The sequence below is a fragment of the Triturus cristatus genome, chromosome 5_2, assembly GCF_964204655.1.
Source record: "Triturus cristatus chromosome 5_2, aTriCri1.1, whole genome shotgun sequence".
In the NCBI taxonomy this organism is placed as follows: Eukaryota; Metazoa; Chordata; class Amphibia; order Caudata; family Salamandridae; genus Triturus; species Triturus cristatus.
This window is the reverse complement of record NC_140588.1, coordinates 29,611,886-29,626,462: the sequence shown is the minus strand read 5'-3', so window position 1 is coordinate 29,626,462 and position 14,577 is coordinate 29,611,886. Positions and strand designations below refer to the sequence as shown.

General features: G+C 42.6%; 1 protein-coding gene across 4 annotated transcripts in view; it reads right to left on the bottom strand.

Annotated features, from left to right (window-relative positions):
• Positions 1-14,577, bottom strand: part of ELP2 (elongator acetyltransferase complex subunit 2) — a 940,461-nt gene that overhangs the window by 237,165 nt on the left and 688,719 nt on the right. For all 4 annotated transcript variants that reach the window (XM_085606785.1, XM_085606787.1, XM_085606786.1 and 1 more), the window contains one exon: positions 3,522-3,579. In XM_085606785.1, coding sequence (XP_085462911.1) covers positions 3,522-3,579 — 58 coding nt within the window. The remainder of the gene's footprint in view (positions 1-3,521; positions 3,580-14,577) is intronic.

The window sequence follows — 14,577 nt, the reverse complement described above, 5'->3', positions numbered from 1 at the left end:
CCGAACGGGAACAGTACCGACGAAAACTAAAGGCCTTTTGGCCTGAAACTGAATTTTCCTAACTTGAGCTAAGATAAGCACATCCGAACCCAATGGCGGAAAAAAACAATCTAAGGATGGAGAGGATGCCCATGCGCACTGTGGTCCAGGGGAGGAGTCACCTATCTCGTGATACTTCGAAGACTCTTCCAGGACAACAATGTGCAAACATCCGGACCCAACACTAGGCGGCGATCTATGCACAGATATGAATTCAGCAGCCCACATGCCTCGAACATCATTGTATCCCTATGTTATGTCCTTGGAATTCCTTCTGCTCCCTGGCAACCTGTCCTCTCTGATGCTATTCTAGAATGTAAGGCCACAGAGAGATAGCAGTTGCTGTGGAGTGGCTGGTGCTTTCAGGGGTCGTCCCTGTTATCTTATTAAACTCTCTCAATCATCACAAATGTGTTGTGCCTCTTCAAAACTGGCGACGAGGATGGGATGCCCTTGAAAGGAGGCTACCAGCTGTGGAGGATAATCGCGTTATCATTGCTGGAAGAAGGAGCATTTGTGGATGGTAGACGACCCCTGAAGGGTCTTTTTATAAGACATATTTTTGGCACTAGAAGACTGCTGAGTGCCCATCTGGCCACTAGAGACAGGTACAACCTTCCGTTTTTATTTGCTTCAAGAATTAAGACTTCATGGTTTACCTGCGTTTGAAACTGCCAGAAGCACCGCGCGCTTGGTGTTCCGCAGGTTGTGGACACTTGAATGTGGCTCTGAGAGTTCTTTTTCGACGTGCTGTGGGGACGCGCTGTCAACGCCATCTTGAAGTCAGGCAGACGTCCGGACGTGTTATGCATCACGCACGCTATGTGCGGAAGTAACGTGCCGCCATTTTGGGTGTATTATACGCCGGTGACATGCACACCACAAATCTGCGTGTTCATTCCAGTGTTCAAAGGATGAGCGAAGTTCAGGAAGTGCGAGTGTTCAACATTCGCATTTGTTTCTTTGAAGCGTGTTTCAGCTTTAGTTGCGCGTTTGACATCGGTGACACGCACACCTCTCACAGCATGTTGAAGATTCTATCCTGCTTTATTTTGAGGACATCTGTGACACGCACACCTCTCACTATTTTACGTGGTTACCAGCATTCAACTAACAGTTGAAGATCCTATCCTACTTTGTCTCAAGGGTACTGTACCTCATTTCTTTTACATAGCGTCAGCCTTTAAGATTATTTTTTCAGCCAAAATTTTACGCATTGCTGTAGACTGAGGCATAATTTATTTGTGAATTCGCAGTCACTTTAAAAACTCCAGCTGCACGCAAAGGTGCTTTAAATTCAATTATGACAACACAAGTCATTCCTGCGCCACCCTATTTTCTACAAAGTCCAGGTCAACCTTGTATGGCTTGAGAAGACTGGAAGGAGACATTCGAAACGTATATAGAAGCCGTAGGAGGTGATGTATATTGTCGAAGGGGAAATTAGCGATTCTTAACATTTTTTAGGATTAGAGGGCAGGAATGTTTTAAAAACATTACCCATGGTGGAGGCTATCAGTGTTGAGGAGAATGCCGAAGGTGAGGCTGGGGGTGCAGGTGAAAGCAATATTTTTTTTTATTTTTTTTTCTTAGGCGAAAGCAATATTGATGTGTACGAAATTGCTCTGAAGGCCTTGGAAGAAAACTTTGGAAAAAAAGTTAGTGTTGTGGTAGAAAGACACAAATTCTTTTCACGCACACAGTCACTTGGTAAGACGATTGAGCAATATGTGGCTATTTTAAGGATGTTGGCTGTCACTTGTAAATTTAGAGTCATGAGAGATGAAATAATTTGAGATCAACTAATCAATAGAATGTCAAATCTTAAAATTCAAGAAAAATTACTTAGTATGAAAGATCACTCTCTAGAAAAAACCTTATTAGTGGCTAAGAGAATGGAGAATATCTCCAGATATGTGAAGGAGCTAAGCACAGTTTCTAAGAAAGGACCAGGAAATACATGAGAAGAATATTACAGAGTGCTCACAGACAAAGAAAAAACAAGCTCCTGAAATGGCAGCAGCGGGTGGATACTAGTACTTTGTCCATGCTCCCAGGCTAAACACAGAGGAGGCATGACGCACAGTAGCGGCTGTTGTGCAGGTGCAGTGGCGGGGTGAGGTGGGGTGGCGGACAACCAACAAAGAAAAAAAAAAAAAAGGGGGAAAAACAGAACTTACCTGCCTCTTCCTGCTCAAGGTCCTCGCTGCACCACAGGCTCCCACACTACCATGCGGCCAATCCTGACACTGCTCTCATACTTGAAAGAAGCATCAGAATTGGCATGAGTGCCCTGAATTTGCGCTCCCAGAGAGACTGGGAGCCAGTACTTGCTGTCTCCAACCTGGCAACTCAGCTCGAGCTGGAGACAGCTCAGTGTGCATGTCGGTTTGGCCGTCCTGAGGCGGCGGGCCAAACCAACATGCGCACTGATAGCAGTGCTCACCACTCCCTATCGTGACTACCCCTGCAATGGCCCACACCCAAGACTCGCCCTGCCCCTTTGATACTTGAAAAGTTAAACGATAATGAACCGGTTTTATTATTGTTTAATTTTTCAAGTTTTGAGGTTGACTGGGGGCGAGTGACGCTCCTCCCCCATAGCGGAGGAGCGGCCACTTATGACACATGCATGCCATGGACAAATATAGGTCAAAGAATTTCAGAGCGACGATGGAGCTAGCAAATGCATAAGACAATGGGCAGGTTAAAGCCCACAATTGAACACAGCACATCTCTTCTAGACAGAGCATGCTGAAACCTAGAAAGGAGAAGGTTAGACAATACTATCTTGGCAAGAGAAATAAGTTTTTGGTGAGTCATCTGAAATATTTCCTTTCGTTTTAGAACAGTTTTCAAAGAGACTCAGCCTTCAGATGACTATTAATTCTATATCAGATCATTCCAGATTAACCAGCAGGCTATACTTTAGTATGTAAGCAAGCACAACCAAGTAATATTTTTCAAAGTCCTTTAAATTTGAATGTGGATTGAAATGTGTAACTTCAAATGAGGTACTACATTGTATACAAAAGGAGATGATGGACGGAGCACTGAAACTTTTCAGACACTCATCCCCAGTTACTATTAGATCTGGGTTGAATCCATTATCGTTCTTTAGCTCACTTCGCTACCCCAGTTCAGACTCAGTCTTATATAGTGTTTGCAGTACTTGTGTAGGCCTGCTTGTAAAACACAAAATCCCATATTAGCGATTCCAGCATGAAAGCCAATCTACTTTAAGTATAAGGCTGCTAAAATTACTACCTTAACGTCCTCATTTACAGTGATATACATATAAACCATCAGCTTCACATATCAGAAACTGTAGGTTAAAAACAAACTTGCTACATATTGAGCTCATTGTCTGAAAACTGATTAGAAATTTAAATTAAAGAGAACGCTATCATGGAGTAAAATGCAAGGAATGTCAATTAACAGTAAAGCAGGCAATGAATAGTGCCTGAAAAAACATCACTTACAGCTTTTGTACTTCAGGCCACAGTGTGTTCTGTAGCAGATGATCTTCGGTTGGAGGTTCTACAATAAAAGATATGTTATTTCAAGGAGAAGTACATGTTCTGCAATCAAAGTCCAACAACACTGGAAACACGCTAAAATCAAATAGAATTTTTTGTGGGCTACCTTTCTTTATTACTACGAGAATAAGCAACGCTCACTTTCTTAGCTTGACGTCTTTACTTAAAAATGTGCAGTACTGCCAAGTTTTTACAGACAACAGAAAAATCATAAAACTCAGTAAGATGATGTTTTGTCAAGTAGAGAGAATAAGCATCATGGTCTTGCAGATTAAAATAAGTGAAGCCCAAAGCATAAAATCAATAGTAAGTTCTTTGGGTCAAGAAGGGAACCTTCTGACCTTCTAGAACAGTGGTTCTTGGCCTGTGTGGTCCAAGGACCACTAGGGGTTTGCGGGGTTTGCGGGCCCTCCTCACAAGGTCCACAACTGTATTACAAAATTGAACAATATTAAAATTACTACAATAAAATGAATAAAGTATATATGAATAAAAAAAGCTAAATTAAAATTAAGAAAACTTTTTCTATATTTGATTGTGAATTAAACAAAACATTTCAATGTTTGAATTTTTTTGGGAGTATAGATGTTTTGTATTTTTGTGTATTGTTTTGCAGTTCAAATCATAGAAAGTGCTTGGCTGGCAGTCACCAGCTTCCAATAATTGATTAAAGGAAGAGACAAAATTAAACAGAGACATCATTCTGGATGTTTTGAAACTGGATGGGGCCCTGAGGATTCCATGGATAAGCAATGTTTGAAAGTGTTTACAAGATCTTGATTACCTAGAGTACTTCACTAATCCCAGCGTCATCAGGGAAATAACTAGTAAGGAACTAAAAGCAAAGGGCTTGTCTCTACTAGACACTGCCAGACTATCATCTGAAATTTCAAAACCTTCTGTCCTGCACAACCAGTTGATTTTAATTACTTTTAATATCCAACCCTACCTCACCTTGGTCCTGAGTGAATACGACAGGTTCCTTTTAACTCGATTCGGCCTGGGAGTTTTCCATTGACTAGTTTATGTTTATGTTTGTTAACATTTATATAGCGCTAATCACCAAAGGTCTCCAAGCGCTGCATCATAGACTACGGACCAGAATTAGTAACATCACTGAAACTTGACCTTAATCCTAAGAGGCCGGGACAAATGCCTCCAAAAATAGCATCGTCTTGAGCCTCCTCCGAAATGGAAACAGTTTAACTTCCTTATGCATATCATCTGTCTATTCCACATCTGGAGTACAAAGAGCGAAAAGCCCGGCCTCCAAAGGTTGCCATGCTGAAACGAGGGCAAGTGAGGAGAATGGCCTGTGATGACCGAAGATGGCGGCCCGGGACATAGGGCTTCAAACGGTCTTTAATATATTTGGGAGCCTCACCGAACAGGGATTTGTGTGCAATACACAAACCCTTGAAGCCTACCCTTTGTTTGATAGGTAGCCAATGTAATTGACGCAGCAAGGGGGTGGCATGTGTTCTGCGGGGCAGCTTAAATATCAGCCTTGCTGCATCATTCATGACCACCTGAAGTTTCCTCAAGAATGTTGCAGGGAGGCCAATATAGACTGCGTTGCCATAATCGAGGCGAGAGAGTATTAAGGCGGTCACCACTACCTGCATGGTGGTGGATGCCAGAAGGACAGATAGTTTCCGGAGCTGATGCATGAATCCGATACAGCTTCCCACAACCATGGAAACCGGATTCTTCATGGTCAGTCCGGTGTCCAGTCTAATACCCAGACTTTTCACGGCCGGCACTGGCATTGGAGTAGTGCCAAGCTCTTGAGGCCAAAACAGGCTGGACCAAGGGGAGGAATCTGGGGAAAGTACCAGGACTTCAGTCTTATCTGGGTTCACCTTTAAGGAGTTAGCGGTCATCCAGTTCATGGTGTACCGAAGAATGTTCTGAACATTCCGCTGTGAATCACATGTATGGTCAATGCGGACGATTAACTGGGTACTGTCCGCATAGCTAAACACCTGGCAGTCTGCCTTAGCCAGGGCCTCAATCAGGGGTTGGAGGTAGATGTTGAAAAGCAGGGGGGACAGTGCCGAACCCTGCGGTACCCCCCCACCGAAGGGCACCCTGTTTAGACATGAGGTCACTTAACTGGACTTTCTGCCGGCGATCTTCCAAAAAAGAGATGAACCACCGGAAAGCAATCCCAATGACTCCCAGCCGCCGCATACGAGTGAGTAACTGCCCATGGTTGACCGTATCAAAGGCGGCTGAGAGGTCAAGTAGGATTATGGCTGAGTGGGTCTTTCCCCAAAGCGAATGACTGGTCCCAAGACCTACAGTTGTGCCCCTGTGATAACATCTCTAAGCAAACTACGATTCATGTTATTCTTTTATGCAAATTTTATTCTATTGCCAGGAGAATGAGTATAGTCCCCGTGTTAAAACGGTTTGGGCTTCGTCAGTGTCGACCTGCCCTTTTGGCACTACAACAACTAGACAATGTACACACTGTTTTTAGGATGGTTACTTTTTTGAAAAAGGTTTTATGTCAAAGAAAACAATTGCTTCTCTTTTAAATGCTTTTTAATTCCAGGAAAGCTTGATGAGTTTAATAATGTTTTATCTCTTTATTGAATCCCAATTAATTTGTCTAAATGAATTTTAATATGAACTTTTATATATATGAAATGTTGCTACTGTGCTTTTATGATTGTTTGCTTACAATCGAATAAAGCTTTCTTGATGATGATGTTGATGACTCAGTGCGCGTCGCCGGATTCCAGTATTGATTCAGTGGGAGTCCACAGAAGTCGAAAGGTTAATAACCGCTACTTTAGAACAAGCCATAAATGATGTATGTGCAGCATGTCAAATACCTGCAAACTAATCACAAAAGCCTAACTGGGTACTTGCAATTCATGAAAGGAGTCAATCCTCAGTTGTCACATTGACATCACAATCACCTTTTGACAGGACTTGGAATTGTGTATTAGATAGTATGAGTGCTAGTGTGCACAACACACAAGCTATTGATTCTGAATACATGGAAAAGTCAATATTATATTCTCAGAATGACAATCTCTAGAACGCTAGGAGACTGTGTTTCCTTACAATCTTCAAGACTTTGTAAAAGAGGAGAGAGTTCTTTAATAATTGTGGCTCTCCTGATGTGAGAATTTAGAACTCCTTGCTTTTGCCCCAAGTATATACCCAGCTAACTCTTGGGAGTGTACATAATGTATTACCTGCAGAATCCAGCTACCCCATCAATGTTTCTTCCTAGGTTCCGTGAAGGTGTTTTTATTAATTAGAAAATAAGGTTTACTTACATGTGTAAGTTAGCATAACAAGGCCGCTAATTTGCATTACTGGGCCCCAGCCTGCTTACAGTGACAACCATTTTAAAGTTGCTGAAGAAAAAGTGGCTTTTAAAACTGCATGCACAAGTTTTGTACATGCATATTTCTCTTCGGTGTTTTTCCTTTTCATGCGATAGACTGAATGCGATTAATTTAATGGTGTTGTTTTCTTGTACTGAATACAATATATAAGTATATCTGATCATCAGCACGCTTGGAGTTGTATATTTTTGTCACTTGGAAATTGTATTCTTAATGACTGTATCCTAAATTATTTTATCTGATTGTATTTGACATTGAATTAATCTATGATACATAATGTTTGTTTTTAACATTACAATCACTAAGATCTCTTGGTGAGCATTGCTGACCCATTCATGAGGCATTACTAATAGGAGTATTATTTAATCTATGTGTTTGTACCCAGATAATGGCCTGAATTTGATTATGTGGTCTCATTTTATGATGTTTTATGAGAACCTTTATGGTTATTACTAACAAATAAAATTTTACTTGACAACTGAATAAAATGCATTTACCTGTGTGCATTATGAGGATTCCATGTCAGGATGATATAGTATGTTGCAATATTTAAGGCTTTTGTCTAGGCTTATTCAATGATTTATTTACTTCGCAAATGTATTATTAAGTTTTCAAAAACGATTTGCTTGTTATTATGTATGTGAAACAGGTGTCCCCAAATGTTACTTATTTCATATACCATGTTTTTACGAAAAGTCAATGGTTGTTGTCAGTATTGCTTCATTTCACACAATGTTAAGCGAGTGGTTTTTCACTGTATGAAACCTAATTAATTTGCCTTTTCTGATAGAAGTGGGAGAACTTTTCCTTGTTTTTAAACTGAGGAGTACCTATTCCAGGTTGCTATTTGATTTTATATTTTAGACTTTCCCTGATTTTCATACCGATCAGTCTCTATGTCAGACTATTATTGGGTTTGTCTTGCTTTTCAATCTGAGCAGTTTCCAGGCAAGACTATCTGCTGATTTACACTTTCTGTCTCCTTCCTCAGAGGCAGGCTTCATGTCAGTAATCTTGCTGATTTATAGTTAGACTCTCCCTTAGCTTACAAACTGAGCAGATTTATGCTATTAATTTACTGACATAGATTTTGGTTTCTGCTAATTAGCTTATGTTATGACCTCTCGCAATGGGTTTTATTTTGATGTATTGTTGATGGTGATTTGAATCTGACTCTAATTTTTGCATTCTGTTGTGATTCTTATATTCTGAATAAACCTTTATTGTCTGAATTTTGTCCTGCTAAGGTTTATATTCTAATTCTCAGGGCCCCCATGTCCTTTGGGACTCACACAGCTCGATCTTGCAAATAACCCCTTTTATTAGCGAAAAGCGCTGACAGAAATTTGGTGGAGGAGTTGTGGGTAAATGAAAGAAATGATAAATTAGAATTATAATAAGACATTTGCTGCAAATAAGTAAGAGCAAATTTAGGTGCAAAATGTAATAAAAAATGTACACCCCAAAAATGATCAGACATTCGAGAATCCTATAATCTATCGGATTATTGCTGATGAACCTATACAGGCTATCAGGAACTGTATTAAGTGAGTATCAATAGGTATATTTGTGAAATGAGTTGTCTTGTGTGGCAAGTTGTCTTATGCCTACTGTGAGTGTGTTGTCTTGCAATGTGTGATTTGCAGTGGAGCCATCTGTTTTGCGTGCACCGCATAGCATGTTATGTCAATGTTGTTTAGTGTTTTGTTTGGCTCATGCATGAAAACTGTATCACATTGTAACGTGTTGGGCGAATTAAAGCTGTTTAAATTGTGCTGTAGGTGAAGAGATATTGTGATTTTAAGTGAATTATGAACAAACGTTTTTAGATTTATGTATAAGGTTTACAGATTTATTGAAATTCCAAGCTTTGAGATGTTATTATAAGTTTATCTGCTGAATAAATGTGTGTGGCGTCATGTTACAAGTTAAAGTCCTATGAAACGCTTAATAGTCTAGTTATGTATGAGAGCTAATCCTGGGAAGTGTTGTTTAGTGTTCTGTGCAGCAGGACTGTCAAGCTGACTCTAAAGGTAGGTTACCATTAATCAAGAGCCTATCTTGGGTTGACTGGAAGCACCTAAGGTGTTTTTCCCCTTTCTGTGGTAAATTTGATTTTCCATCCGGTATAAGGGTAGGCCTACAAAGGTTTTATTCGTTTTGGTTTTACGTATAGCGCTTCAACTCTCGTTTTGAAATTGTAGTGTGATAGGTTGTATTAGCATTGCATGTATTGAGAGCGGAGTTGGGATTACAATTGGTGCACGTTTGGATAAGTCTGCAATTTCTGCTAACAGAGTAGAAAATTTGCCCGCAATTGGTACCCTTGCCCATAAAATGCTCATGTGACATGGATTACATACTTGTGGTTTTGAAAATGGAATAGAATTACTGCTGACTATAAAAAGTTACAATTTCCTGTGAATAGTTCATTTGAAATTAAAAAATTAAGATTTTGAGGTGTGTCATGTTTAAGATGAAGCTGCAGCCAAGACCTGTGCAGTTCGTGGTCTTGAATGAGTGGGAATACATGGCATGGCATGGAATGAGAAAGCGTATAAGAAAATGTTGAAAGGGCAAACTGGTAAAACCATCAACCATTGGATGAATGTGAGATTGCGTTTTCGGAAGAAGGCATGGAGACAGGAAATCTAGAGACCATAGGCGTTTTCCCTGCAATTACTGATGAATCAGGCAAAAAGTAAATAAAAGACGCCACAAATTAGACAAGAATGAGACAGAAAAGAATGAGAGTGATTCTGAGGGAGAGAACGAGTTTATAGACATATTTTTGACTGAAGTGTGACCACGTCAATATAACAAGGCTTATTTGCAAGCGCAGGAAAGGAGATAGGAGTTGGGGAGATTAGTGAAATGACAGAATCTAATTAGTCTTCACGAAGCGAGACAAAGTGGTGGAGATTAATAATTATGTTGATAACATTTAAATTGGCATGTTTGGGTACAGAAGTAAGAAGGTGTGCATTTGACAAACTTGAAGAATTGGCTAAAGAATTAGAAGTGGATTTAGAACTAAAGAGAATTCACAAGTCATACAAGACTGGGATGAATGAAAAGGAATGTGCCACCATGACTATCTCTGAACCAGCATACAGCTAAGTCGGTATGGGGACCAAAAAGGGAGGTGCCATCAAAAGGCATGTCAAAGCAGTTTGCACAGACTCCGAAAACCTGGAAGTATGCAATCATGCATGCCAAGATAGAGCTATGGAAGAGGCAATAGCCCCGACCAACAGAATCGGTGATATCCATACCACAGCAGATGCTAAGAGCGGCAGCTTGTTGCCCATCTCTTATGAGGGGAACAAGAGCATTCTAAGCTTTTTGTGAAAGGAAGGGCAAGAGGCACTCCACTTAGTCCCACAGGGCATGGGAGAAGAGGGCAAGGATGGAAGAAATGTTCAGAGAGTTCAGGGCAGCGCTAGAAGAAGAGAAAATATGTCTACCACAAGCGTTAAATTTCCTGGCCTCTCTTTCCAGAGGGACATGAGGGAGAAAATCATTTATTTGGGTAGTTAAAGCTCCTAGTAGAAGGATATCGAAGGAGACAGGAGGGATCCCCCGGGGCCGGACAATGCCTATGATGAATTGAGCGATCCACAGGAAGTCCTGTTTCAGGTTTAGCCCAAGCACCCAACAGAATATCGAAAAGAGAGTCACGATAAGGAAGCACAGGCTCAATGTTAGACTGGTCAGGTTGTTGAACACCAATTAAAGGGTCAGTTGACAATTCTACAGAAGGAAGTCGTAAATCCAGGATGACTGAAATGCGATTGGGCATGTCTGCCACAGCAGATCTTGCCTCCGTAGTCAAATCAGGAGGAGAAAGGAGTGTGGAGAAGTTTCTACGTGACTGGTGTCACCCAAGTCAAGTCACCAGCTATACTGCATAGGGGGTGGAACGATGTACGAAATGGGAGGGTGACACACCACACAGTCTGTAGTACTTCCATAACCATGGTTCTCAGAAGGAAAAACCAGAATAAGGGAGTGTGGGATGGTCGGCTCCATTGGCGCCGCCATTCAACACCGTTACAAATGCTGGTCAACGCTGAAGAGGTGACGCCTGGACATCGGAAGGTGCGCCGATCCACATCTATGGCACACTACTATGGGAGCCAGCAGGCAACAGCCCAACGCCCACATTGGAGTCAGCAGGCCAAAGGCAGGAGCCGAAGGTGAGAGCCTCGACGGGCTGTGCATCTGTGCTGCTAAGGTGTCAGACACAGGAGGCCGACCTGAAACTGGCGGGGTCATAGGCACGACCTGCTGGCCTTTCATGGTGTCCAAGAGCGCTCCAGAGGGAGGTGACAATCCATAAATAGCATGAAGAGATTGAGAATATTGTCTCATTTGGGTCAATGACATCCCAGGATAGGTGGGGAGAAGCGAGTGGACTCATGTACTGACACTTCAACAGAAGAGCGGGGACCAGCGGCAGGCGACGGAGGTAAGAGGTGCCGCCACTTCGACTGCCGATGCCAAGACTTGCCTCCGAACGTCAAAGGAGAATGACGCCCACGGGAACGCCTCCTAACGCGATGTGTGGTCGGTGCGTAGAGCGAATAGGAGACTGAAAATAAGCAGGTTCTATTTCAAGATGAAGAGTAGAAACGGCCGCGCCACTCATAGGTGAGACTCTTAATCTTTAGAACTGTCAGTACTTTTTCACCGCCACAGTCCTTTTTGAGCCTGACCTGATGCAGTGATGCCTTTTGCTTTGTTCTTCTTATTCTACCCCTTCTAGGCCCTCTTCCTGACCAAAGTGTTAGGGTTTAAATTGGAGACTGAGGATGACTTCGATGCTGTGCACGTTTTTTGTCTCAGTTAGCGACAGGAGTTGCACTCTTCAGAGTCATTGTGCTCACCCATGCATCCCATGCAAATCAAGTGAGGGTCCGTGGCAGACATTTGTCATCCGCAGGACTCACAAGGCTTGAACCCTGAGGACATTGAAGTAGGGCTAAAAAGGGCACACCGCTACGTTGACTAAAAAACATCAAGTAGCCTGAAAAATGGCTGGAGGAACTGCAGTGCAGATCTACGTTGCTAGTGTGAAAAAGAATGAACTGACATCAGCGTGTCGGGGAGGCTTATATGGACTTAATTGCCATCATAATTGGGACACAACGTTGCTAGGCAGCCTTGCAGAAGGCTGTTCTTCCAACTCCCCCTAACCACTGCCATTAGGGCGCAATCACCCACATAGAGAACAACAACAACAACAAAAAACTGCACCATAGCTACTGTAAAATGTATAATTATTGTCTTAGCATAACTTTAACTGCAGCAACCATGTGTTACTGCCTATGCTAGCTGTGCCTACATGGATGGGCATGTCTATGATGTTTGAAGCCTATCTTTTGTATTTTTGACTCCTTTAATGGGAAAGTATTGATTAGCTTGCTCAGCTGAAAAAGTTTATATACTTGTTACAAATTAAGGTTCTTTTTTTCTCCTTTCTTGTGATCTCAATTGTTGACAGCTGTGTACGTTGTTTCACAAAGTCATGTCATCTCCACCGGAATACTATTCATAGAAACAGATTTGTATGGAAATCGCAATGGTCATCTGGGCAGGTGACAATGGGCTAAACTGGTTTGGGTAGGTACAAGGAAGACCCAGAATACCAAGAGTTAGAAGTGTGTGTGGAATTTGTGGGAAAACGAGGAGTTTCTAGAAAAATGTGGGAAGTTAGGGTTGCCTAGGATCACTACTACAACCCTAGCAGATGAATGTGTAAATGAATGAAGGAGGTGCGATAAACTAGTCAATGATCTTGCCACCCCAAAACGTTGGCAAGTCAAAATAGGTTTTGACAGGAGGTCTGCGAATGCAAGGTGGTTGGCATACAGATGTGAAAGGACTTTCCTACCTCCCTCCATGAGAAACTACAGAAAGTGCTTCTAGGCCCACCCTTCCCTTACTTATCGTACAACCGCACCCCATACAAATAACTGGGTACCTGGTTGTGAAAGAGCATGCAAAAGGGAAATGTAGGCAAAGAAATATAAAGGCTGATAAAGCCCCAGCAAAATGGATTCCAGGTTCATGTCAAGTACTATCATTTTGGGAAAAAACAGATGCAGGTATAATGAAGATTGGATTCAGTACACTAATGGGGAGGATAAAATGTATTTTCCAGAACATACTTTTGTTTCAAATCTGTTTATTGAGAATATAATTCAAATAAAAACAATACAGCAATCAAGATCATTAGGGAATAGAAAGAAGGAGAAGAAGAAAAAGAGGAGAGAAAGAGAAAGTCGAAGAGAGAGAGGAGGAGGAGGAGGAGGAGGACAACATTTAGCATTCCAAAGGTCGGCGAATGTAGATTTAAAAAGCAAGGCTGAAGTGTGTCACAAAGCCATCATGGACCAAAAGTATCGCTCTAGGGGAGGGCAAGGCTACCCAGCTTGTGGAAAGTGGTTGGATGATGAAGGGTTCCAACTGGGGGAGGGTGGAACGTGGAGGCGTGGTGGATAGGGCGTCCAAAATCTAGAACCTGATCCCCTGTAAGTGGGAAGGGGCATGGGAAGAGAGGAGCGTGACTGTAGAGGTAACCCCACATAGTGAAGATATTAGTCGGCATCTCTATTGGGCCCCCAGAGTCTACCCGCATCGAACGGAAGTAAGTTATCCTCGAACAGGCATAGAGCCCAGAGCTTCGGGGGCTGAAGATGGGCATAGTCCAGCTTGCAAAAATTGTCTATTAATGGTTGCCAAAGTTTGGTAAAGTTGGTGTCCCAGAGTTGCTAACGCGCCGTGAGTAACTCCATCTCCATAGTATGCCACAGGCGAGTGAACCAGATATTCACTGGAGGCGTTTCAGCCTTCTTCCAGTATAGTGCTATGATTTGTTTAGCTGCGCCAAGCATATGTAGGCTTAGGTGCCAATCCCTGCGCGTCATGGCAAGCAGGTTCACGGGCTTAAGGCCTAAAATAACTGTGGGTGGAGCTTCGGGCAATGGGTAACCAATCACCAGTTTGATGTGACTATGGACCTCCTTCCAATAGGTGGTCAAGAGCCGGCAATTCCACAAGATGTGGATAAAATCTCCAATAGCGCTCGTACAACGCCAGCAGATAGGGGAGGAAGTAGGAAACATTTTGTGCAACCTATGGGGGGTGCAATACCATTGTGTCATAACCTTGTATGCAGTTTCCTTCTGGGAGACGCTGCGGAAAACCTTCGGAATGTTGCGCCACAGATGGTCCCATTGCGTAGGCGTGATGTTAGCAGATGCGTTGGACTGCCATCGGGACTGGTAGGTATGCGGGGCAACCCGATGAGTGTGTTGAAGAACTTGATATGTATGAGAGATCAGACCCCTGGAGTTATCAAAGGAGCGCACCAGTCGTTCAAAAGGGGTGAAAGGGCGGGCTGCTCCCTGAGAGGAGGATGACATCTGTACCCAGTGCCGGAGTTGAAGATACAGTAAGCGAGCCCCCTCGGAGAGCTGAAAGTCCCGTTTGCATTGTTCAAAGGATTTAAAGGTCCCAGAGAGTCCGGCACCCCCCATTTAACCAGGCCGAGAAGGAGTGTGGATGCAAGGCAGGTGGGGAGTGTGGGTTGCGTGCAATAGGAGTGTGAGGAGACGGAAAAGAAG